At 42.8% G+C, this 27878-nt stretch overlaps 1 protein-coding gene and 1 long non-coding RNA gene across 3 annotated transcripts in view; one reads left to right on the forward strand and one right to left on the reverse strand.

Annotated features, from left to right (window-relative positions):
• The window catches only part of LOC140205083 (N-acetyl-beta-glucosaminyl-glycoprotein 4-beta-N-acetylgalactosaminyltransferase 1-like), an 872662-nt gene extending 870283 nt beyond the window's left edge, over positions 1-2379 (forward strand). Inside the window, exon 20 of the mRNA XM_072272248.1 lies at positions 438-2379. Coding sequence (XP_072128349.1) covers positions 438-564 — 127 coding nt within the window. The 3' untranslated portion in view covers positions 565-2379. The remainder of the gene's footprint in view (positions 1-437) is intronic.
• Positions 1686-27878, reverse strand: LOC140205084 (uncharacterized). 2 transcript variants are annotated; one of them, XR_011887749.1, is made up of 4 exons: positions 27785-27878; positions 26830-26984; positions 5513-5697; positions 1686-2551 (listed from the first exon to the last, which is right to left on the reverse strand). It is a non-coding gene; the product is annotated as an uncharacterized lncRNA (long non-coding RNA). The 2 variants fall into 2 exon arrangements; XR_011887750.1 differs by lacking the exons at positions 1686-2551; positions 5513-5697 and adding an exon at positions 6720-7039.

The raw sequence follows: 27878 nt of genomic DNA on the forward strand, positions 1-27878 counted from the left end.
TAACACGGAGAAGGCAGGATATTGGGACTGAGAGGGGAAAATGATGAAATGGCATAGCAGACTCAATGGGCCAAATGGCCTAAATCTGCTCCTATATGTTATGGTCTTATGGTCTAACTTAAGCTACAGAATCAGTATTAACATTGAGACAAAGTAGACCAACACTGGGTGTGAGAAAAATAGACAGCAGCTTGAAGAGATTACTTGAATGCTAGAAGAATGAAAGCAGAAAAGGTGAGTGTGAATAAGGAAGCCAAAAAATATGTCCTTGAATTAATAAAGATTATCCGAATGTCTTAAGCAAGGTAGGATATTTTCAAGAGAATATAGAATCTTCTAGGAATCAATTTCACTGGCAGTTTTAACATTTTTAAATGAACAAGCCAATTAGTTCAGAATACATTGTGAAAAAAAACATTTTTGTTTTCATCTTTCAGAGTTCTTCAGAGTGGCCTTGAGGTGGAACGATTGCGCCTCAGGAACTTCTACCATTATTTTCACACCAAGCGAGGGATGTGGGTTTCTCAGGCCAAGAAAACAACAAATAAACCAAATGAAGGTTGAAACTTTCTCTATGCACTTTAAAACAAAATCAACCAGAGGATGCATGCTCCACAGGCAATCCAGCTGATGACCAAGCCCTGTGTGGGAACATTTTTTGACAGAACACTTGATTCATTCAAATCACATTTTGTTTTCCATATCTTGTTTATTTCACTCTCACTGGCGTTTCCAAAAGTTCTGTTTTTTTCCCAGCTGCTGATTAGTACACGATCACTAAAGAAACTCACAGACGGCAGAGAGAAAAAAAAGTTAAGGACTTCAAGATTGAACATTAGAAACTTTTGCAATTGAGACATTCTGATCTTTGTTACCATCTTGGACATTCTGACTCCACTCTTTGCCATAAGATTTTACAGCTTATGGACATTTACATGGCCCATTCAATTGCGGTTGTTTTTTTTTAGTCAACACAAGTTTAGTATGTTCTATATTTAACCAGTAATAATATTTCCACCAGGCTACTTTCATCTGTACCCCCAACTTCCAACCACCAACCCACCCCCCCCCCCACAACTTAGATTGCAATCACATATAGTCAGGAATCTCTGAGCATTTGGTGTCCCTCTCCAGCCCAAGAAAATCAGCACTGGTCTTTGAATACCACCACGCCCCTAACTCAGCCAATAGAAAAGTACACACAAATATATATGTATTTCTTGGACCCAACTTGCTGGAAAAGTTTACCAAGGAACACCGACATAAACTGCCCTAGGTTTTGTGCAGCCAATCCAAATGTACTCTTCAATTATGTGAATGTTTTACTCTGTGCACTTAGCCAAGCTGGCCACTTCAAGTCCAGCTAAGTGAAGCCTTATTCTGAAGAATGACTTGGCCTGGAGAGTGTTCACCATTTTGGTTATTACATAGGTACAGCTCTGAATGTTCAGTCCCCAGCAAAGACAGAGAGAAACACCACTGAAACTGGGATTTTAGGAATTATATCCATGGAGTGGTTATTTGCCGTCACGTGCAAAGGAAGACTAAAACTAAATGAAGACCGATGCCAAGGACTTTTTCTTTCAAAAGTGGGATCAGTTCTAAGTGGCAACCTGCAGAACAGAAATGCAGTTTCTTCTTTGACAATGATCAAAATATATGGAAAATAATTTTATCTTTCTCTTGCTTTTACTGTCATCCCTTAATTGTAGGACAGGCTGAGTTTTTCAGAACTAATTATGAAATTTAATTTTAATTCATAGTGTTTAAAGCCAAGCCATTGAAACTAAATCAGTAATGTTACGCTCACTGTCTTGAGCACCGGTGAAACATTTTAGGATGTTTTTAGAATGATGTAGAATTGATGTGTGAATGATGTAACAACATGGCAACTGAATTTTAATCAACAGTGCTAGGTAGGAATTTTGTTGTTTGATATTATCAGAAGATTTTGTTGTTTACAAAACATATTCCAGGTAAGAGAATTTGCTTTTTTTTAAAGAAATATTCTAGGTGAAGAATCTTTTTTAAAGTGTTATTTATTCAGGTGACAGTACTCTGACTGAAATAATATAATGTCCAAAAAGCTTGCTCCTAATGCAGGAGAATCAGAGGCTATAAAGTAAAATTGAATTATACATGAATATGCTGAATCTGAAAAATTCCTTCCATTTTCGTCTGTGTTTTTACACTGGGCTGGCATGTACTGAAAGATACATTATTATCTGAAATCAAGTTCCCCACTGGCTTCAGTCAATGAGCACCAATCAGGCCAGATCCTAATTTCTGATTACATCTGGGTGTCAGTAGAGCACTAAACAAAAGACATCTTTGATTGGGTGAGCTGTGTATGTCGATCTAGTTTGGAATAAAATTGAAAAGGAGACATCCCTTTTTAAATATCACTTTCTGTCTCTATTCAATTATTTAAAATATCTGAAGTAGTACACTTGGCTTTTAAAACTTCACTTGAGGTTTGATGGGGTTATAATTACCTTGCCTGATCCCAATGTCCATCAATTTCTCTAGTATCCTTATCCTTAAAATGTTTCTGCAAAGACAGAGAAATCCTGAGATTTATATTCTAATAAAGGTTTCTCCTTATTTCAGTTGTAAGACTCTTGTGTTTAGAGTCTTCAAGGCTGCATCCTATCACCTTCTACCTTGTCAAACCCGTAATGAATTTAACATTTCAATTGAATTGCCTGATTCTTCTGAAGTCTAGGGAATACAGTGATAGATCATTTAGTCTCTATAGAAAAGCCCTTCATACTGGAGAATAAGACCATAAGATACAAGAGCAGAATTAAGCCATTTGGCCCATCGAGTCTGCTCCACCAATTCATGATTCTCCCTCTCAGTCCCAATCTTCTGCCAATTCCCGTGTCCGTTCATGTCCTGACCAATCAAGATTCTATCAACTTCTGCCTTAAATATACATAAAGACTTGGCCTCCACAGCTGCATGAGGCAAGGATTTCCACTGATTCATCACACTCTGGTAAAAGAGAATCCTCCTTATCTCCATTCTAAAAGGACCCCCCTTGCATTCTGAGGCAGTGTCCTCTGGTCTTAGATTCTTCCACTATAGATAACATCCTCTCCACATCTGCTCTATGAAGGCCTTTCACCATTCGATAGGTTTCAATGAGATCACCCCTCATTCTTCTGAATTCCAGTGAGTTCAGGCCAGGAGCCATCAAACACTCTCATTATGACAAACTATTCAATTCTTGAACATTTTCGTGAACCGCCTTCAAACCCACTCCAGTTTCAGCATATCCTTTCTAAGATAAGTGGCCCAAAACTGCTCACAATACTCCGTGAGACCTCACCAGTGCTTTATAAAGTCTCAACGTTTCATTCTTGCTTTTATATTCTGGACATCTGGAAATGAATGCTGACATGACATTTCCCTTACTCACCACAGACTCAACCTGCAAATTAATCTTTAGGGAATCCTTTACAGGGACTCACAAATTATTTTACACCTGACTTCTTTGTATTTTCTCTCCATTTAGAAAATAATCAACCCTTTCATTTTTTTCTACCAAAGTGCATGACCATACACTTCCTGACACTATATTCCATTTACCATTTATTTGCCGGTTCTCCTAATCTGTCTGCCCTTTTGTAGCCTCTCAACTTACTCAAAACTACCTGCCCCTCCACCTATCTTCATATCATCTGCAAACTTTGCAACAAAGCCATCCATTCCATCATCCAAATCATTGACATATACAATCAGACCCCTGTGGAACACCACTAGTCACCGACAGCTAGCCAGAAAAGGTTCCCTTTAATCCTACTCTTTGCCTCCTGCCAATCAGCCACTGCTTTATCCATACTAAAATCTTTCCTGTAATACCATGGGCTTGTAGCTTGTTAATCAGCTTCATGTGTGGCACTTTGTCAAAGGCCTTCTGAAAATTCAAGTACACAACAGCAACCAATTCTCCCTTGTCTATCCTGCTTGTTTTTTCTTCAAAGAATTCCAATAGATTTGTCAGGCAAGATTTTCCCTTGAGGAAACCATGCTGACTATGGCCTATTTTATCATGTGCCTCCAAGTAACCTGAGACCTCATCCATAATAATCGATTCTAGCACCTTTCCAACCACTGAGGTCAGACTAACTAGCCTATAGTTTCCTTTCTTCTAACTCTCTCCCTTCCTCAAGGGTGGAGTGACATTGGCAATTTTCCAGTCTTCTGGAACCATTCCAGAATCTAGTGATTCTTGAAAGATCATTACTAATGCCTCCACAATCTCTTCAGCCACCTCTTTTAGAAATCTGGGGTTTTTACCATCTGGTCCAGATGACGTATCCAACTTCAGACCTTTCAGTTTCCCAAGAACCTTCTCTCTAGTAATGGTAACGTCACCCACTTCATACCCCCGATACCTGGAACTTCCGCCATACTGCTAGTGTCTTCCACAGTGAAGACTGATGCAAAATACTTTTTCAGTTTGTCCACTATTTTAATGTACCCCATTACTAGCTCTCCAGCATTCGTTTTCCAGTGATCCAATATCCACTCTTGCCTCTCTTTTTTCATATTATGTATCTGAAGAAAGTTTTAGTATCTTCTTTATTATTATTGGCTGGCCTTCTTTCATATTCCATCTTTACCTTCTTAATAATTTTTTTATTTGCCTTCCATTGGTTTTTAAAAGTCTATCAATCCTCTAACTTCCCACTAATTTTTGCCCTATTATATGCCCTCTCTTTGACTTTTATGTTGGCTTTGACTTCTCTTGTTAGCCACAGTTGTGAGTAAGTCCACTGAACCTTTGTGCATTACCCCTGAGATAAAATAGCTCTCCTAGATTAAGTACACCAAATCTACTGAGAATCCTCTAATTGTAGTCTCAGTCAAATACAATTATGCAAAAAAGAAACTCAGTTGTCACTTTATTAGGTACACCTGTACACCTGCTCATTAATACAAATATCTAACCAGCCAATCTTGTGGCAGCAACTCAATACATAAAAGCATGCTGATATGGTCAATAGGTTCAGTTGTTGTTCAGACCAAACATCAGAATGAGGAAGAAATGTGATCGAGGTGACTTTGACTGTGGGGTGATTGTTTGTGTCAGACGGGGTGGTTTGTTTATCTCAGAAACTGCTAATTTCCTGGGATTTTCATGTGCAACATTCTTTAGCGTTCATAGAGAATGCTGCAAAAAGCAAACAGAAAAAAATCCAGTGATCGGCTGTTTGGTGAGCAAAAATGTTTTGTTAATGAGAGAGGTCAGAGAAGAATGGCCAGACTGGTTCAAGTGGACAGGAAGATGACAGTAACTCAAATAACTGTGTGTTACAACAGTGGTGTGCAGAAGAGCATCTCTGATTGCACAGCACATCGAACCATGAAGTGGATGCATTATAGCGGCAGAAGATCACACTGGGTTCCACTTCTTTGCTACTTTACTAGGTACTTTATCCTGTGCCTAATAAAGTGACTACTGAGTGTACTTTATTAATAGGAAAAGTGAGTATTTTCTTACTGTTTACTTCTGTGTACTGTATTGTTCCCTGCGAATCATACATTCAACACAGATCCTTGGTCATTGTCGAACCTCTCTGGGTTTGGAAGGTGTACTGGCTCTGCAGAGCAACCGACTGGCTCTCCCAAGTGACTCTGGATTCCTTCTTGGGAAAGTTGATGGTATGGACCCAAATGCTGGAATGTCTGAAGCAAGGATTTTTAGATTATGAGAACACTCAGTCCCCGTTTATTGTCATTTAGAAATGCATGCATGTATTAAGAAATGATACAATGTTCCTCCAGAGTGATATCACAGAAAAACAGGACAAACCAAAGATTAACACTGACAGAACCACGTAATTATAACATATAGTTACAGCAGTGCGAAGCAATACCAAATTTGATGAAGAACAGACCATGGGCACGGTAAAAAAAGTCTCAAAGTCCCGATCGACTCCCGAGACCCCAATAGTAGGCGGCAAAAGGAAGAAACTCCCTGCCATAAACCTCCAGGCATCGACAACTGCCGACGCATCAGAAGCACCCGACAGCAGCCGACACTGAGTCCGTCCATCTGAAAACTTCGAGCCTCCAACCAGCCACTCCGATACAGCCTCCTGAGCACCATCCTCTGCCGAGCGCCTTCGACCTTGCCCCGGCCGCCAAAACAAGCAAAGCCAAGGATTCGGGGCCTTCTCCTCTGGAGATTCTAGACCACACATTAGCAGCAGCAGCGAAGCGGGCATTTCCTCCTAGTGGGAGGAGAAGATGGCAGCGTGATGTGCGCACGCAGCTCTCTGGTGAAAAATGATATTGTACCTGTTAAATAGGGGCCATGGACAATTCTGATATGATGGAGACAGATGGGAAAGCACAGAGGAACACCTGGAGAAATTTCTGAAACGTCGGTTCGCTGCCGCTGTTACTGGGCAATCGAGAATCTTCCGGAGGGAAGGCCCCAAAATCCACAGCTTTGCCTGTTGCTGGCGACCGAGGCTGAGGTCGAATCGTTTGGATAGAGATGGTGCTCGGTACTCGGTGTCGGAGGGCTGATCGGAAGGTCGAAGTTTTCGGATGACTCAGAGTCGGACTGTGGTCGGGCATGGCAGGGAGAGTTTTCTTCCTTCTCCCGTCTGCGTGAGATGTGGGACATCTGAGAAACTTTGAACTTTTTTACTGTGCCATGGCCTGTTCTTCATCAAGTTATGGTATTGTTGCACTGTTGTAACTGTATGTTATAATTATGTGTTTTTTGTTAGTTTTTCAGTCTTGGTCTGTCCTGTGTTTTTGTGATATCACACCAGAGGAGTATTGTATCATTTCTTAATGCATGCATTACTAAATGACAATAAAAGAGGACTGCATGTCCTCATAATCTAATCTAATTTCAGAAGTTTCTCCAGATGTTCCTCCGTACTCTCATGTCTGTCTCCATCAAATCAGAATTGCGCATGGTATCCTACTTGACAGATAACAGATATCATTCATCGGAGTGGCCGTGCGCGCTGCGTCGTGCCGCCATCTTCTCCTCCTCCTGGATTGAGACCTGGTATGAAACAGGATTAAGAACTGAACACAAGACAAAACACTACACCATATCTTTAGTAGGGTTTACAATTGAAAACTGAGACTCTGTTCTGGTGCACTTTAAATATTCAATTCTTGGCACCCAAAACATGATTGGCAATTAGCGGGGACGGTCCAAAATCTTTAAAGAGGCTGTACCATATTCCAGAGAGTTAGAGGTTCAAAACCCCGGAAGCTGGCACGGTTGTGTGCGTCGTCGTAACACAGTCCTTTCAATCTTTCCTTGTAAATGAAGCACTCTCTCCCAGGCAACATCCTGATGAATCTCCTTCCAGTTCAATAGCATTCCTCCTACAGTGTGGCAACCGATACTGTGTATAGTATTCCATCTATGGCTTGAGTAATATTTATAAAGTTGTACCAGAACCTCCTGCTCATATATTCTATGTTCTGACTAATGAAGGGTAGTATCACACAGGCCTTCTTCCCTACGTTGTCTTCCTCGCACCCATCAAGATTAAATTCCATCTTCTATTGTTCAGGATCAACAGCAAGTAGCACCCTAAATTGACTATTCTCGTTATTTACAACACAATCACTTCTGGTGTCATTTGCAAAATTGCCATTTATACTTGTTACATTCATGTCCTAATTGTATATTTACATAACAATAAACAAGAGTCACAGAACCACTCCCATGGTACACCACTCATTACGGGCTTGCAGTCACAGAAACATGTCTGTATCAAACCTCAGCCTCCTTTCACCAAACTTATTTTGGATCTAATTTGCCAAATTGTGTCGGATCTCATGAGCCCTGAACTTTTGGGTTAGTCTTCAACATGGCACCTTAGCAAAGGCCATAAGTATGATTGATACTGTCATTATAGAGTGTTTCAAGAGTACTGCACTTTCTTACCTCCTCAAGTGATTCAATCAAGTGGGTCCCAAAGTAACTCGATCAAGTCCCTCAATATTTTCCCCCTCAACTTCTCTACCATTGTCACTAGATTTAATGGCCCATTTCCTGTTGAACCTCTTGAATATAGGCACGACGTTTGCTGACCTCCAGTCATTTTGCTAGCCAATGACTACTATTTTGCTACGCCAAAAGACCAGCAAAGACAATGTTAGCAACTATTCATTCTTCTTTCTTACCTCTTACACCATGGGATACACCATATCAGATCTTGAAGATTTATTTTCTTTCAGCCTGTTAACATATCGAATACTTTATGTTTAATAGCAAATTATTTTACAAATCATGAATTCCCTCGAATTCTCTACCAATGTAATTCTTCTTAGTGAATACAGATGAGAAATATTCATTTAAGACCCTTTAGCTCCATGTGAGATTGTGCCCTAATAAGCTTTACTCTCTTCCTAGTTACCCTTTGCCTTGAATATACTTGCAAAATGCTTTGTAATGTTTCTTTATCTTGTCCAGCAGTGACATTTAATTGCCCCTTTCTGAACTCCTCCTAATTTTTTAAGCATCACCCTAAACTACCAATGCTCCTGACAGACCTCCCCTTATTTCATTTTTCAATACCACTATAAGTTTCTTCTTTCTCTTTTATCCTACAATCAATATCACTTGCCTTCCATAATTTTTTGGACTTGCCACCCTTGCCTTTCACCTTATGAGAATGCATTGGTCCCGGATTCTCTTTTACTTTTAAATATTTTTCATTTGTCAGATGTAGACCTACCTCCAAGTAGCTGCTGCTGGTCTAGAGCTTCTGGATCTTGTCTTATACTTTTTAAATTAGCCTTTCCCTATTCAGGACCCTACTTTCAGATCATTCTCATTGCTTCTCATAACTGCTTTGAAATTTGCAGAGCTACATCATTTACTCCAAAAGACTTTTTTGATACTCCAATTATTGCTCGGCCACATTCCACAGGATGAGAACCCATACCATCTCTAGTTAGACTAATCACATACTTTCTCAAGAAAGCTCTCTTGAACACACTTAAAAAATTCTAACCATTGCATTTCAATCTGTGGTAATCACAATCGATAATGGGAAACAAATCCCTCACTGCTTATTATTCTTGCGCTTGTGTGATTTGCCTGAATTTTGGGTCCTCAACCAACTGTTGACTGTTATCAGGCTGCCAGCAAGGTTTTTGGTTCGACATTCTAACAATATGACCTCATTTGAAGAGCTTTCTGGTTTATCTTCTCCAATTATTTTAGTAAATGAATGTTGCAATACCACCACTTTTACATTCCTTCCCCACCCCACTCCCATCATTGTAGAAATTTAGAATGATGGAATATCATTTTTAGTCCTTCCCTTCTGTTACTTAGTCTCTGTGATAAAATAATCTTACTGCCTTATTGGTTCAAGCTTCTCACATTAGAATAGAACTTTGCATTCATCCATGTCTGTTGCACCTATTGTGCTAACTTAATTTTCCTTCTGTATTTGACCATATTTATCATCTCGTCAACTGTATGTCTACCTCATATCCCATTTCCCAGCACATGGCACTGAAAGTAATCCATAGTTAAAACTTTTGGAGGTCCTGCACCCTGAATTCATGTTGCAGGACCTCATTACATCCATAGCACCAGTAACAATAAAACCATAGCCTTTGGCAATATAGCCTCTAACTTTAGAAAGCTTTGTAACTGTACTGTCACATCATTGATCCAGACACGATGGAGATAAATCATAATCTTGGTTGTGCATTGACAGCCATAGAAGCACCCATCAACTCAACTCACTCCCAAGTCATGTGCCTCAAGGGAGAGTAGATGTTGCTCTGTCTTTGGTGTAACCCTCAGGCTCGGCCAGCAGGTGTTCGTCTAGAGGAAAACAGCTCCTGGCCCCGCCAAACTGAGAAATCTCGTTTGTGTGGATGTTGCTTGATGTATTGCCTGGTCACAAATCCGCACCGCAAAATATCAAACAGTACACAATATGCTATTAAATGATAGAACTTTATAAATCTAAATCTGAATAAAGGGTTAATAAAGAAAATAAAAAGGACCCATTTAAGGAAAAAAGTCTCTTGTGCATCGTTGGAGCTCACTGATACGCCTATTCGTCAACCATCGACCTCCTCTGAGCGTCGCTGACCTCCAAGCGTAGCCGGCTCTCGGACCCTCACTCCTCAGTCCACTCCGTCTGGTGGTCTTCCAACTCTCTCCATTTGCGTCCTCTCTCTCCATCGCTCCCCAAAGAAAGACCGCGAAAATCTCTCTTCTAGGCTCACAAGAAAGAACAACATTTCTCCCATTGGATAACATACATTCCAAAGCCCTGTTATCTCTAGTCACAAATCAAATATTGCTGCTACAGAGAAACCATTGCCTTAACAGGGGAACATTACATAGAAGCCATTCCATTAGCCTTAGCAGTAAAACCTTACAGCGTGTTACATTGGTCAAGTCTTGACAAGGCTGGAATTGGAGGAAGGGATGTAAATACCACCATAATGAAACACGAATTGGCTGGAACATGCATACTATGAGCATGATTGGCAAACCCATTCCTTAGCCCGCCTGCTAGGGCGCACAGACCACATGGCAGATTCCGTGATTATGACAGCCCCCACCCCCCCCACCCCAGAGCATAAGAATGTTCCTCAGGAACATAGCACTCTCAACCCATGAGAAACTGCACCCTACCCTGCACTGGGTGAGACGCCATGAGGTGCCACACAGAATAGACCTGGGAGCCATCCACCAAATGGGGGGTGATTGGAGCAAGGAGATGGTAGTCACCTGCTTGAGCTGGGAACATGGACCTCTGGGTGGATCTCCATTGATGATGATAGGCTCAATCTACATGAGGTCTTGTTGATAGCCTTCTCCACTATGAATGGTCCCACACAAAGTGGGGACAACTTGTAGCTCTTGACTTTCAAGGGAAGATCCCTTGATGCCAGCCAAACTTTCTCCCTGTCCTGTCTCTAGTCTCTGCCCAAACCAATTGGGAGCTCCAAGATGTGAGGCTTGAAGAGGCAAAGCACCATGGGTTGTCTCCAGCTCCTGTTTAACTCTCAATCTGGCTATTAAATTAGGGGTGGAAACCAGATGAAAGGCTAGCTGTGGCTCCCATAAGAGAACAAAAGGCCTTTCAAAAAGGGGACATGAACTGTGGTCCTGAATCAGACATTATGTCCTCAGGGAAGCTGTACTGCCTAAACCCATGAGGGTGGCAATTTCACAGGAGGACTGGAGCTTAGGAACAGCAATGAAGTGAGCAGGCTTGGAGAATCGATCCACAATTACCTGAATGATCTTGTTTCCATCAGACGGGGGCAGACCTGTGATGAAATCACTGAGAGTGGGACCAAGAGTGATGAGGCACAGGACCAACAGGGTGTTGACACGATTTCTTGTTCTGTGCGCAAGTGGGACAGACAGGAATGAAGCCATTGACATAGATGGCCACTAAAATCATCTCTTGATAAATTCCAGGGTCCATTGAATTCCTGAATTGCAACCAGATGAGAGGAGTGACTCCATTCCAACACTGTAGGGCACACCGTGGTAGGGACAAGTAGCTGGTTGGTAAGTCCCCCACCTAGGCCTGGAACTAACTGTTGGGCAGCCCTCACCTCCGTCTCTATCCCTTAAATTACAAGAGCAGCAATGCGCGAGCAAGGAAAAATTGGTCTGGATTGGTGTTATCCTCTAGGATGCAGAACTGCTGGGAGGCCTTAATCATTTAAGAGAAGTTCTTGTGAGCTGTCCAAACCAAAATGGTGCGCACTGCCGCCTACAGCCAGTGCTGCCATGCCTTCAGATCTTCCTTGACAGCCAAAAGTTCATGGTTCCCAACATCATAGTTACACTCAGTTGCAGTCAAGCAATGGGAAAGAAAGGCACAGGGGTTCAGCTAGCTCTTCACAGGAGAGTACAGCTCTGGTGCTGTCATCTGATGCATCCACTGTTTTGCTTGTCCAATGGATCTTGCGGGGATCTTCTTGGTGAGGGCACTTATGGGGGCTGCAATAGAACTGAGGTTTCTGATGAAGCAATGGTAAAAGTTTGCAAACCCCATGAAGCATCACACCTGTTTGAACGTAGATGGTTTTGGTCACTCTGGGACTGCCTAAACTTTACACAGGTCCACTTGAACACTGGAAGCGGTGCGTATATAGCCCAAAAATGACACATGATCTTTATGGAATTCACACTGCTCTGGCTTGGCATAAAGTTTATTTTTAAGGAGCCTTCTGAGAACCCTCTGAACATGCTGGATGTGTTCCTGACGAAGGTGGGAACAGATCAGAATGTTGTCCAAATACACAAATGCAGACTGATTCAACATATCGCTGAGCACATTGCTGACCCAGGCCTGAAAAACAGCAAGGTCATTAACCAGACCAAATGGCATCACAAGGTACTTATAGTGACCAGTGGAATCGTTGAACACTGTCTGCCAATCTTCCGCTTCTCGGATACGGACAAGGTTATAAGCAATGTGTAGATCTATCTTGGAAAATATGTCGTTCAAACATAGAGGCAAGCAGGGAAAGAGGATAACAGTTCTTCACCGTGATGTTGTTTAGAAGCTGGTAATCAATACAGGGATGGAGTTTGCCATCCTTCTTGCTCACAAAAAAAGAAGCCCGCCCTGCTGGCAAGGTTGATGAATGTATAAACCCTAAGGCCAATGCCTCCTTGAGCACCATTCCATGGTCACCATTTCAGGATGAGAGGGGGAAAGGAGGCATCCCTGGGGAGAACCAGTGCTGAGTGAGAGGTCAGTGGCGCAGTCTTATGGCAGGTTTGGAGGCAGGGAGGTGGTCTTCTTTTTACTGAAGACCTCAAGAAGCTTGGCATATTCAACCAGAATCCCGATCAGGTCAACACTAGCAGTTGACACAAAAGGGGGTCTGTGGACAAGAGCTTGAGCTGGACCCAGAGAGGTAGACAGGCATACTGGTTCCCCCACTTGGTGTGTCTTTAGGGACCAATTAATCTGTGGGTTGTGTTGAGATAATCAGGGATGACCAAGCACCAGTGGTAGTTCAGTTGAATCAACCGGGTCGGAGAGCTCTTATCTGTGATTGCTTTCTAGCATGTTGGAGGGGTTCTGTGGAAAGGTGGATATTGCCAGTGGCCAGAGACCTACCATCCGGGGCCCTGACACTGATATTTTCTTTCAGTTGCTGAGTCAGAACTCTCCATTTTTGAGCCAGAGATATATCCCTGTGTTTCCCGGCTGCCCCGAAGTCAATAAGTACCTGAAGCTCATGGGTCTGAGGTCCCCACAACAAGGAAGCTGGGAGCATCATGCATTTAGGGGAAGTCACTGCAGGGGGAACAAACCCAACAAATCTCCTCTTCCTGCTGACAGGTGTTCTCTTTTACTGGGCCTTTGGGACATGAAGCCTGGAGGTGTCCTGGATCATCACAATAGAGGCAGAAACCAATTCCCCTGCACCGATCTCATTCCTTCTGAGATAGGTGCATGTGCCCCACCTGCATAGGCTCCTCTGGAGACTAGGTAATGGGTAATGAGGGAACGGCTGAAGATAGGCAGTAATCCAAAGAGTAGGGAGCTCAAGATAATCTTTCCCTCTGCCATTCAGTTGTTTGGTTGTCAGCTCAAACGACCAGATTAATCAGGTCATCCAGACTGTCCTGCTTGTCACACACTGCAATATCCTGCTGAATCCTGCATTCAGACCCCACTGGAAGGCAATAATAATGGATATTTTATTTCACCTTGTCTCCACCCCATGCAAACGGAACTTTACTGCATAGTCCCTCACTGTCCCTCTACCTTGGCACTGGTCCAGGGTCGGTGGGCAGCCTCCTGAAGGTTAAAAACTCTCTTGAACTCAACAACAAGTTGCTGAAAGGACTGGCCTGTGGGGCAACCTTGTTCCCACAGAGCGTTGACCAGGCTAAGTGGGGGTCCATCTAAGAGGTTCAGCATGTATGCCAGTTTACAAGCATCATCACTGATCCAATCAGGCTGGGCTTGGAAAGTCAGCTCATACTGGGTAATAAAATTCCTGCAACCATCAGGGTCACTGGAGAATCTGCCTGCTGAGGAATACTTGGTTCTGGTCTGGACGTGGTTATGGGAATTGGAGCATTAGTGGTCGAGGTTAATGAGTCCGGTTAAAAGGAGGATCTGGGAGATGCTGGGAGTGGGACTGACATGGCTAAAGGCTGCTGAATCGTGTTTATGAGAGGGTGGTGGCTGTCACCTGATTCTGGCTGTCAGGAGTGTGTTGCTGAACTGTCCCTGCAAGGGCTGGCACCTATTCTTACAACTGCGACTGGACACACCATTTTAAAAGTAGCTGTCACACAGCGTCAGGGACGTCAGCCAATCCAGCTTCTACTGATTTTAGTTTGTCCTCCACAAACTTCGGTTTGGTTTGGGCTTGTCATTCCGGAAGTATCTGTCGCACTGCTACTGTTACTTCTCCCAAGAGAGCTTCTGCCAACTGTAACTTATTTCCTGTCTGACCAATGAATGTCAGGCCCAAGATCAGCTGCTCTTTCTCTGCTGGGTCCATTTTCTTCGGTCAAGACAGGATGTGCTGTTATAGCCCAAGCACAGAGAGGGAGAGACACACTGAAGATGATTAACTGACAATGGGGGCAGTGCAGAAAATAAGGGAAAAATAATAAACACTAGGGCAACTAGAACTGACAAACTAAAGCTAATACCGAAACAGAGGCTTGGCTGTAGTTGCTTAATAATAAATAAATTCCTGTCCTTAACAGCATCATGGTAAAAGGTAGTCTTCTTTCCTGAAACCAGGACAACAGTAAGTAGGGAATATAGATGTTGCTTTGCTTTTGGTTAAGTCTTGACAAGACTGGAATGAGAGAAAGAGAGTTAAATACCACCACAATGAAACCCTAATTGACCGGAACGTGCATACTCACAAGCATGATTGCTGAACGCTTTCTGCAGTCCACCTGCAAGTGTGTTCAGACCCTGGGGCAGCCACCAAGTACCCCCAAATCTCATTCATAATAATAGACTCTAACATTTTGCCTAACGCTGAAGTCAGGTTAGCTGATCTAAACTGTTCTGCCTTTGCCCCCCTCCCTTCTTAGAGTGCAGTGATATTTATGATTTTCCTGTCCTATGGAATCATTTCATACTCTATTGATCCATGAAAGATCACTACTAATTCCTCCGCAGTCTCTTCAGCTACCCCTTTTAGAATAACACTGCAGTGTGGTCCATCTACTCTAAGTGACTTATCACATCTCTCAGCTCCCAATGTATCTTCTCCGTAGTAATAGTGACAGCACTCACTTCTGCCTCAGCACTCTTAAATTACTAGCATGCTACTGGTGTCTTCCGCAGTGAAGACTGATCCGAACTACTTATATAGTTCATGCACCATTTCAATAACCAGGGTGCATTCTATCATGATTACTGCTTCCTAAAGATCCTTTATCTTAAGTTCCCTAATCAAATCTGATTCATTACACAAAACACTAGGCCTTTAACCTAGTTGGTTCGACCACAAGCTTCTCAAAAAAGCCACCTCATAGGTATTCCACAAATTCTTTCTCTTGGGATCCAGCACCAACCTGATCTTCCCAATCTACTTGCATATTGAAATCCCCCATGACTATCATAATATTACCTGTTTTAGATGCCTTTTCCAATTCCCATTGTAAGTTGTAACCCACATCCTGGCTACTGTTGAGAGGCCTGTATATAACTCCCATCAGGTTTTTTTTTTAGCTTTGCAGTTTTTTAACTCTATCCACATCTCCTGATCCTATGTCACTCCTTTCTATGATTTGGTTTCGTATTTTATCAACAAAGCCATCCCACCTCCTCTGCCCACCTGCCTGTCCTTTCAAAACTATGTGTATTCTTAGATGTTAAGCTCCCAACTGTGAATTCCTTCAACCAAAAACACTGTGGTTCCCACAACTCCATACCTGCACATTTCCAATTGTGCTACAAGATCATTATTTAAATATAACACTTGAAGTCCCGTACTCACCACACACACACACACACACACACACACACACACACACAATTTAGTTCAAAGCCCTATCAAAAATATTAGTTATGCAATTCACTGGACCCTTGTCCCAGCATGGTTTAGATATCGCTCATCCTGTTGGAACAGCTCCCCCTTCCTTAATACTGGAACAAAGTTCCTCATGCCTCCTATGCCAAACTTTGAGCATTTAGTTCCCTGATCTTATTAATCTTGCGTCAATTTGCAGTTGGCTGAAGTAACAATTCAGAGATTATTACATTTTTTGTTCCGCATTTTAATTCAGTCCATAGCTGCTCAAATTACCTCAGCAGAACCTCTTTCCTCCTCCTTTCCATGTTGTTGGTGCCCACATGGACCACAACAGCTGGATCTTCCCACTCCAAATTCCACTTACTTCATGATCTCTGATTCAGTAACATCACAGTAGCATTACTTTCTATTTTTTAATGTTTATAAATATCAATTTTTGCATATCTCAAAGGACAGATCTCTTTTAATGGCAAATATACTTTAACTGGCCAGCATGTGGCGCCAGAAACTCACAAGAGACATTTCTGCAAAATTGAATAACCCAGGTTACTGGTTTCTTTCTTTACTTCTTTGTGTTCCCTGCCTTGTGAGTCTTGGTATTTTGGATTAAGTTTTTCATCCTTTGTAAATGCCCTCCCCCCCCCCCCCCCAGGGTTTGCCCCACTCCTTTGTTCTCTGTAGCTTAGTATGTTTCTCTCTTGAACAACTACTTGCACTTATAGAATGTGTCTGACAAGATAAAGCATCCCGAGGCTTTGCAGGAGGATAGTAAGATTAAAAACCTGTTAACACTAAGTCAGAAAAGCAGCAAAAAGACGTGACCAAAAATTTGGTTAGAAATGAGAAATGTTTTAGCGTCTGTTTTGAATGGGGGAAGCGGAAGTTCAGAGTGAAAGGTTTAGGGAGGGAATTCTAGGATCTAATACTAGATAGCAGGGTTAGGGTTAGGGTAACCAATGGTGAAACAAAGACTGATGTGAGACACACGAGGGCAAAACTGGAGGAATCTACAGGTTTCATCTGTCAGATAAAAGCAGGGTTGAGAGTTTGAAAGACCACAAAAACAAATATGATAATCTTATAATCAAGTCATCAACCAACCAAAATGGGTGTGAACAATAAGGATGAAAGTGCTGAGTGTGCTTCTCTTGGTATGTTTTAAAATGCAGTGAGATCGGTTTTTGAATGAGTTCAGGTGGTAGAGGATTAGAAGGCGAGATGTGATGGTGGTAGGTACAGGTTTGAGGAGTTTTGGAATACCCAAATCTAGACGTTAAAAAGTTTGGAGCCACAGGATTATGCAACATGCTCTTAAGTCCGCAATATTCTCTCCAACCATCAATTCCCGTTTCCAGTAATCCTACACTATTCCCACAACTTTTTTCTCCCGACATTCCCATCAGATCTTCAAATGTATCACAAAATCATCTATACATTTGAGGCAATTTATAGTGGCTAAAATAAACTACCAACCCACACATCACAGGTAGAAACCAGGACACACTGAGACAGCACCATGGATCAAGACTGAACCTGAGTTGTTAGAGCTGGAAGGCAATGTTTTTTACTTATTTTTTAGACAGTCCTTCAGGGTGGAGGATTACTTGCTTCCTTTCTGGATCATCTTCAATCTTTCACTGCTGCAGTCAGAGATTTCCAACTGCTTCAAAAGGGTGGCAATCATACCAGTGCCCAAGAGCAGGGTGAGCTGTGTCAATGACTATTGTCCAGTGGCACTCACCTCTACTGTGATGAAGTGCTTTGAGATGTTGGTCATGGCCAGAATCAATTCCTGCCTAAGCAAGGACCTGAACCTGCTACAATTTGTTTATTGCCACAATAGGTCTACAGTGGATGCAACCTCACTGGCTCTGCACTCGGCCTTGTATCACCTGGACAATAGTAATACCCATGTCAGGCTGCTGTTTTTTGATGACAGCTCAGCTTTCAAAACAATAATACCCGCAGTTATAATCAACAAGCTCAGAAATCCTGGGCCTCTGTAGCTCCTTCTGCTACTGGATCATTGACTTCCTCTCTGGGAGACCACAGTCTGTCCAGATTGAAAATAACTCCTCCTCACTGACTATCAACACTGGCACAACTTAAGGATGGGTGCTTAGCCCACTGCTCTATTCTCTCTATACCTACGATTATGGGGCTAGCCACAGTTCAAATGTCATCTGTTAATTTGCCAATGACACAATAATTGTTGGCAGAATTTCAGGTGGTGGCAAGAAGACATACAGGAGCCAGATAGCTCAGCTGGTTAGGAGGTGTCGCAGCAACAACTTTGCCCTCAATGTCAGTAAGACCAAGGAATTGATTGCAGACTTCAAGAAGGGGAAGTCAAGAGAACACGCACCAGAGATCAGAAGTGGAAATGGTGAGCAGTTTCAAGTTCGTGCATGTCAACATCTCTGAGGATCTGTCCTGGGTCCAACATATTGAAGCAATTGCAAAGGCGGCAGGACAGTGACTATACTTCATTAGCAGTCCGAGGAGAATTGGTACGTCATCAAAGACACTCACATATTTCTACAGATTTATGTGGCGAGCATTCTAACCAGTTGCATCACCATCTGGTATGGAGGGGCCACCGGAGACGACCAGAGAAAGCTTCAGAAAGTTATAAGCTCGGCCAGCTCCATCATGGGCACTGGATGTTAAGCTTTATAACTTTAAAACATTAAATGAATTCAAAGAAACTCATGAAAGTCCAAAAATACAGTTGTAGTTCGAGTTTACTTTTTAGCAAGCTGCGCACGTATCACGTAGTAGATTGATGACGTATACAGTTCATGTATTTACACATTGCCTATGAAAACTGTTCTAGTTGGATATCTGCTTTCATCATCCCTGGTGACTTTCATAGAGTGTCACTGTCTTAAGTCTCTCCAAAGTTTTGTTAACACATCCTGGTGAGCATATGGGGAGACAGCCTACTTGATCATTGCTACTACCCCTTCCACAATGCTTACAAAGTGCTTCTCCACCCACCATTTGGAAAGTTGGACCACTCCTCCACCTTGCTTCTGCCAATATACAAGCAGAAGCTGAAACAAGAGGCGGCCATAGTTAAAACCATCCACTGTTGGTCTGACCAATCGGTCTCAATGCTACAGAACTGCTTTGGCGACGTCAACTGGAACGTATTTCATGATGAGGATGTCTCCGAGTTCATGGAAGGGGTCACGAGCTTCATCCAGAAGCGCATTGAGGATGTTGTCCCCCAGAAATTGGCCAGGGTTTACCCAAACCAGAAATCCTGGATCAACAGTTCCGTGCAAACAGCACCTATCGCGCGAAACGGAGCTTACATTGCTGATAACAGCAGGAGCTCAAGAAATGCAGCAATAATCTACGCAAAGTATCCAAGGCAGTGAAACAACAATACAGGGATAAGATCCAGACACAACTCTCCACCAACAACACAAGCAGTTTATGGCAAGGTCTGCAGACCATCGCAGACTTCAAAGCTAAGCGCAGTGGTGCTGCCAACATCGCTGCCTCTCTCCCAGATAAGCTAAACTATTTTTACGCTCAGTTTGATGTCAGCAACACTGAGCTGCCACAGTGATCTGCACCTTAGTCATCTCTGAGGCTGAAGTACTCAGGGTTTCCAACGGATGGACAGTTGCAAGGCTGCAGGACCGGACGACATCCCACGGCGGGTACTCAGAGTGTGCACGGCACAACTAGCAGGTGTGTTTACAGACATTTTTAATCTCTCCTTCTCCCAGTATAGAGTGCCCTCCTGCTTCAAAACATCCACCATTGTCCGTGTAACTAAAAAGACCAAGGTAACATGTCTGAACGACTGATGTCCTGTCGCACTCACCTCAATAATAAGCAAGTGCTTTTAGAGGCTGGTCAAAGACTACATCTGTAGCTTGCTGCAACCCACGCTGGACCCCTACAATTAGCTTACTGACACAACTGATCGACAGATGATGCGATAACCACAGCTCTACACATAGTCCATACACATCTGGAGAAGAAGGATGCTTATGTGAGAATGCTGTTCTTGGACTACAGTTCAGCATTCAACACCATAATTCCCTCCAGGCTCGATAAGAAGCTCAGAGACCTTAGCCTTCACCCTGCCTTGTGCAGCTGGATCCTGGACTTCCTGTCAGATTGCCAGCAGGTGGTAAGAGTGGGCTCCCTCATCTCTGCCCCTCTGACCCTCAGCACAGGTGCCCCTCAGGACTGTGTCCTAAGCTCCCTCCTTTACTCTGTGTATACCCATGACTGTGTTGCCACCCACAGCTCCAATCTGCTGATTAAATTTGCTGATGATGCTACATTGATTAGTCTAATCTCAAATAATAACAGGGTAGCGTACAGAGAGGAAGTCATCACCCTGACACAGTGGTGTCAAGAAAACAACCTCTCCCTCAATGTGGCAAAAACAAAGGAGCTGTTTGTGGACTACAGGAGGAATGGAGACAGGCTAACCCCTATTAACATCAGTGAATCTGGGGTTGAGAGGGTGAACAGCTTTATATTCCTCGGCATACACGTCACCGAGGATCTCACGTGGTCTGTACATGCTGGCTGTGTGGCAAAAAATGCACAACAACATACCTTTCACCTCAGGACTGCTGAGAGTCTAGGGTCACCTTCCCAACCATCAGAGATATTTATCAGCAGTGCAGCATACGTAGGGCCCTCAGCATTGCCAATAATCCCTCATATCCATCCAACAATCTCTTTGACCCCCCCCCCCCCCACCACAGCATCAAGCAGGAGGTACTGTAGCATTAGGACAAGAACTTTTAGGATAGTTAACAGCTTCTTCCCTCAGTCCATATGACTACAGAACCCTCTGCCACCACGTATGAATCTCATCATACAGTCTCCTCACATATGAAGTGCCAGTAGCATTATACCTTTTACTTTTTAACCGTACATGCACCTTATTATCTGTTAATTTATTTGTGGCAATATTACTTTACGTGTTACGTGTGTGAGTTGTATGTACGTTGTTGCGCACCGTGGTCAGGAGGAACGCTGATTCATTTGACAGTATACATGTATACAGTAGAATCACAATGAACTGACCTTGACCCTTCAATGGAGTCATGGGAAGAGCCAGCTTCCAGGAACGAACAGTTTAAATTTGATAAGTGCAGCCTTATTTTTTAAAAATTATAACTACTTGTTATGCGGCACCTGTTTTGAACTAGCTCCTCTCTTTCCTCAACCATCATTCTTCAACAGAAACTCACAAGGCATCAACACATAACCCAGTTGTGCCACAGGATTGATAGGAGGCCATGCTCATTCCCTAGATCTATAACATCAACCTTTCATGTTCATTTGTTGCTCCACACTCCAGCATTTAGTCTCTCATGTCTCCATAGATTTTCTCTGTTGTCTCTCCACCCCACCCCCAGGTGAATTTGTTAAATGTATCCAGGAAGGATTCTTAAACCAACACGTGGACAGTCCTGTAAGAGCAGGGGCTTTACTGGACCTGGTATTGGGTAATGAGCCTGGTCAGACGACTGGTCTTTCATTGGGTGAGCAGTTAGGGAACAGTGACCACAACTCCTTAACTTTCAGGATAGCTATAGATAAATGTAGGTACGGTCCTCGCGGGAGAGTTTTAAATTGTAGTAGGGTGAATTACGAGGGCATTAGGCAATACAAACGCCTAAGTCAGGAATGCTGTTCATCGACTATAGCTCAGCATTTAATACCATCATTCCCACAATCCTGATTGAGAACTTACAGAACCTGGGCCTCTGTACCTCTCTCTGCAATTGAATCCTCGATTTCCAAACTGGAAGACCACAATCTGTGCAGATTGGTGATAATACCTCCTCCTCGCTGGCGATCAACACTGGTGCACCTCAGAGGTGTGTGCTTAGCCCACTGCTCTACTCTCTCTATACCCATGACTGTGTGGCTAGGCATAGCTCAAATACCATCGATAAATTTGCTGATAATACAACCATTATTGGTAGAATCTCAGATGGAAACGAGAAGGCGTATAGGAATGAGATATGCCAACTAGTGGAGTGGTGCCGCAGCAACAACCTGGCACTCAATGTCAGTAAGACGAAAGAGCTGATTGTGGACTTCAGGAGGGGTAAGATGAAGGAACACATACCAATCCTCACAGAGGGATCAGAAGTGGAGAGAGTGAGCAGCTTCAAGTTCCTGGGTGTCAAGATCTCTGAAGACCTAACCTGGTCCCAACATATCAAAGCAGTTATAAAGAAGACAAGGCAGTGACTATACTTCATTAGAAGTTTGAAGAGATTTGGTATGTCAACAAAAACACTTGAAGACTTCCATAGATGTACTGTGGAGAGCATTCTGACAGGCTGCATCACTGTCTGGTATGGGGTTGGGGGGGTGGGGGGTGCTACAGCACAGGACCGAAAGAAGTTGCAGAGGGTTGTAAATTTAGTCGGCTCCAACTTGGGTACTAGCTTACAAAGAACCCAGGACATCTTCAAGGAGTGGTGTCTCAGAAAGACAGCGTCCATTATTAAGGACCTCCAACACCCAGGGCATGCCCTTCTCTCACTGTTACCATTAGGCAGGAGGTACAGAAACCTGAAAGGACACAGTCAGTGATTCAGCAACAACTTCTTCCCCTCTGCCATCCGATTCCTAAATGGACATTGAACCCATGAACATTGCCTCACCTTTTAAATCTATATTATTTCTGTTTTTGCATGATTTTTAATTTATTGAATATGTAATTGATTATTTGTTTGTTTATTTATTTTCTTCAGTTTCTATATTATGCATTGTATTGAACTGCTGCTGCTAAGTTAACAAATTTCACGACACATGCCGGTGATAATAAACCTGATTCTGATTCTGATTCTAAACTAAGTGGAGTTAAATGAGAACACCTTGTTTTTCTGGCAAAGCAACACCAGGCATGATGGGTGTTTAAAGATCAGTTGCACAGAGTACAGGAAAGGTATATTCATGTTCAAAAGAAGGACGAGGATGTCCAGAGAGGTGATGAATATGGTCAAGAAGTAAAAGGAAAAGTACTTAAAGCTTCAGAAGTTAGGATCAAACGAAGGACATAAGTATAAAGAAGCCAGAAAAGAACTAAAGGAGGGAATTAGGAAAGACAGGAGGGGCCATTGTAAGTCCTTGGCAAGGATGTGAATGTGAGTACTTTGTTCCAGTACTTACCAAGGAAAAGGATATGGAGGATCAGGAGATCAGTGCTGAGTTTACTAACAAGTTAGGGCATTTAGAGATCAAGCAGGAGCAAGTGTTGGGCCTCCTAATGAGTATTAAGGTGGATAAGACCCCAGGACCTGATGGCATTTACTCCAGGTTATTGAAAGAGGCAAGAGATGAGATTGCTGGGGCCTTGAAGAATATCTTTGTGATCTCTCTAGCACAGGCAAGGTCCCAGAGGACTGGCAGGTGGCTAATGTTGTACCTCTATTTAAGAAGGGAACAGGGGAAAGTTCTGGGAACTATAAACTGGTGAGCCTCACATTAGTTGTAGGGAATTGCTGGAGAAAATTTTTAGGGATAGGATATATGAACATTTGGAAGCCCATGGTCTAATCAGGGACAGCCAGCATGGCTTTGTGGTTACCAACTTGATTGAGTTTTTTGACAAGGCGACGAGAGAAATTGATGAGGTTAGGGCAGCGGATGTTGTCTACATGGACTTTAGTAAGGCATTTGACAAAGCTTCTAATGGGAGGCTAATTCAGAAGACGTATTTGAGCTGGAGGTCTGTAAGTAGTGGTGTTCCCCATGATCTTTTCTGGGACTTCTGCTATTTGTGCTGTATATAACTGACTTGGATGAAAATGTAGATGGATGGGTTACTAAGTACGCAGCTGATACCAAGATTGTTTGAGTTGGGATAGTGTCTGACACTGACAAAGAATACAGTGCAATATAGATCAGTTGCAGATACGGACAGAGAAATGGCAGATAGAGTGTAACCCAGATAAATGTGAGGTGTTGCACCTTGGGAGAGCAAATGGAAAGAAACAGTACACTGTCAGGGACAAGATCTTGAGCAGAGAGATCTTCAGATCCAAGTTCATAGCTCATGGTGGCTATACGATGAGGTGGTTAAGAAGGCTTATGGAATGCTTGCTTTTATTAGCAGAGGCATTGAGTTCAAAAGTCAAGAGGTTATGTTGCAACTTAATAAAACTCCGGATAGGCCACACCTGGAGTATTGCATACAGTTTTGGTTGCCCCACTATAGGAAGGATGTTAAGGCTTTGGAGAGGGTGCAGAAGAGGTTTACAGTACTAGGATGCTGTTTGGTTTAGAGGATGTGTGCTATCATGAGAGGCTATGATGAGATAAACTTTGGTTGTTTTTTTCTGGAACGATGGAGGCTGAGGGGAGATCTAATACAGATTCATAAGATTATGAGAGGCATAGCTAGAGGAGACAGGGAATATTAGTTCCCCAGAGTTGAAGTGTCTAATACCAGAGGGCATGCATTGAATGTTAGGTGGGTAGGTTCAAGGGGGATGTGAGAGATAATTTTTTCCTCAGATATTGGAGGATGCCTGGTACGGTAACAGAGGCAAACACATTAGGGGCTTTTAAGAGACATTTCCTTAGGCACATGGATGTAAGGAAGATGGAGGAACGTGGACATTGTGTGTGTAGGTAGGAGGGTTTAGTGTTTGGGTGTTTCTAGTTTCTTATTGTTTAGCTGGTTTGCACAATGTTGTGGGCCGAGTGGCCTGTTCTTGTGCTGTGCTTGTCATAGGGGGCATTGGTGGCAGACTCAAATGCAAGACACAGTACTAGGAACAGGACAGGACTAGAGTCTAGAGATAGGGATGTGACTGGATGCAAACTAGGAGCTGGGACAAGAACATAGACTAGGGCTAGGACATTGGCTAGGCAAGCAGGACCAGGACTAGTAACTGGGAACTAGGAACCTGGACTTGAACTCCATGCCAGAGAATGGACAAGGACCCAGAACCTTGGTCTTGACTCAGGCTCGGACTCCAGAACTAAGCGAGGACATGACGTGGGTTGGGGGACAGAACGAGGGAGAGCATGGACAGGACAAGGGAGTGCATTTCCCAACAGTTCCCAACACTAGGTAGCGCCAAATGGCCAGACCTACCTAGAAAAGGCATGGACACAGAGATAATTAAAACAACAATAGACAATTCCTTATTTTGCTCCGGCAGATGAAGACAGCAAGGCAAGGCAAGGCAAGGCTTCAGGAGGAAGGGGCAGAGAAGGGATTCAGACAGGGGGTTTGGACAGGAACAATGCAGCAAATGAAGCTGAATCAAGGGGGTGAAACCAGGAATAAGGAACAATGGAACGGACTGTGAACCGGAATCCAGACTTCACAGAGCGGACCATGACAGTACTGTTCTATGTTCTAACTTACTCTATCCTACACCCAGCTTTTCACCCAGCTGTGTCCTCAGGCAACCTTTTCAACTACTTACTTCTCATGTCATCTGCAAATTTACCTATCACCGACCCCAATGCTCTCATCCAAATCAGTGCTCAGGCTCTCTTTATATCACTTTGAACATTAACCCCTTACTTATTTCCACAAAATGCAATGTACACTGGATTTATGGCCTTAAAAATGAGGCTTTGCCTAAGCACAAGTATCAAGACTGAAGTGAAAGGCAGGGCACAATTCATCATTGAAATGCAGAGTATTGAGACTTGAAGACTTTGTCCATAGACCAGTCCCATTTGGGGATGCAGTGTCCTGAGGTTAGCTATCTGTCACCTATGCTGCACAAGTCTCCAGAAAGGCAGATTTAAGCACAAAAAATAACATTTTTTTTCACCTGTTGTTGGCTGCATTGCCATAAAATGTGAGGCATTTATACGGCTGCAACACTTAGTGTTTAGGAATTTGCAGAGTGAAGGCATGGGTTATTTCATATCAGCTGCCAAGGCAAACTTGACTGAGTTTATCTGAAGCAAATCTGTACAATGCCAGTGGGTTCTACTGGTCGTTATGAAGCAGACATTTTACCTTTTTTTTTGGTAACAGTTAATCCTTTCTTTAAATGGACAGAGAGAAATGTGGGATTGCTTGTAACTGTCAAAACAAAAGTGCTCTTACTTTCAGCAGGCCATTGCTTAAAAAAAGTACTAAATCATGAAATAGAAGGAACTTTAAAATTCAGTAATTATAATCCTAGAATCCAATCCACAGTGCAGTTCTCATCGTGCCTACAAGTATAAAGCTTCAAGTATTAACTGCTTTTTCTTCCAGGCCACCCAGACATGAGTAATGGGAAACAAGCATGCAGTAGAGACAGTCTATAGCGGAGGCTGGTAACAACAGCAAACACCACTTTAAAAAGATCTATAAAACAGAATAACACACTCGAAGTAAAACAATTTCAAATAATGACTCTCTTTCCCTGTTGGCCTTTTCTCCTTGCAGCAATATAGGATGAAAGGTAACCTGATAGAGGTGTATAAGTTAATAAGGGGCATTGATCGTGTGGATAGCCAGAGGCTTTTTCCAGGACTGAAATGGCTAACGTGAGGGGGCATAGTTTTAAGCTGCTGGGAAAAAGGTACAAGGGGGATGTCAGGGGTAAGTTTTTCACACAGAGAGTGGTGGGTGCGTGAAATGCTCTGCCAGCGATGGTGGTGGAGGCAGATACAATAGGGTCTTTTGAGAGACTCTTAGATAGGTACATGGAACTTAGAAAAATAGAGGGCAATGCGGTAGGGAAATTCTAGGCAGTTTCTAGAGTAGGTTACATGGTCGGCACAACATTGTGGGCTGAAGGGCCTGTAACGTGCTATAGATTTCTACGTTTCTATGTTTATACAGACCGAAAATATCCTGGCTTAGGATAGGCTGAAAATTCCTTATTAAATCCGATTAAGGCTGGGCTCTCTTCTTCAGTGTCAGAGAGGCATTGATGCATTGACTTTCACTCAGTAGTTCCCAAACTTGTACCGGACTTACTCAAGTGCAGAATTCATTTCTGTAAGGAAGGAAACAAATTGCTAAAGAGTTCTATGGAAAATAAAAACAAAAAATGTTAAAAACATTCAATAGGCCAGGTAGCAAATGTGAAAAGAGAAACAAATATATTGTTCAGGTCAACTCTGTTTCTCTACTTCCACAGTTTTCTGTTTTTTACTTTGATTTCCAGCAGCTACAGTTTCTTTTATTTGTTATTACTGCAGGAATGGCAGAAAGCTGATAGTTCCATTTGGAACTGTAAGCCAGGGCCAAGAGGGTTCTACATACAAATGAAGCCACAGACTTTCAACATAAAGACAAAAGAGCCTTAAGAACCACACAAAATGTCTTGGAAACACAGCTTCTTCCCTTCTGCCATCAGGTTTCTGAACAGTTTACAAACCTGTAAACATTACCTAACAGTCCTGATGAAGAATCTCAGTTTAAAATGTCACTGTTTATTCCCCTCCATAGATGCTGCCTGACCATTTTGAATATGTTGCTCAAGACTACCAGCATTAGCAGAACCTCTTGTGTTTAACGCTACATCATTATTCTTTTTTTGCCCTATTTATTCATTTTAATTCATAGAAATTATTTGTCTTTATACTGTACTGCTGCTGCAAAACAACAAATTTTACCATGTATAAGGCAGTGATAATTAACCAGATCCCAGTGTTGTACTGGGACTGAAAATGAAGAAATTAGTGCTCTAAAATACACAAGTTAACAACTTTGAACAAATTGTTTTACCAAGCAGATTACCAAAGCTTCAGTATAGCACTGAGAATAATTTCCATAACATGCTGTATGCCTTACCTCTCCTAGTGTGTAAGAACAGCATGGCTCTCACTCTAAAGTGAAATAATTAAAGCACTGGGCACTGCCATTTGAGCTACAGAACGTTATCTTG

Source organism: Mobula birostris, chromosome 11, assembly GCF_030028105.1.
Source record: "Mobula birostris isolate sMobBir1 chromosome 11, sMobBir1.hap1, whole genome shotgun sequence".
Lineage (NCBI taxonomy): Eukaryota > Metazoa > Chordata > Chondrichthyes > Myliobatiformes > Myliobatidae > Mobula > Mobula birostris.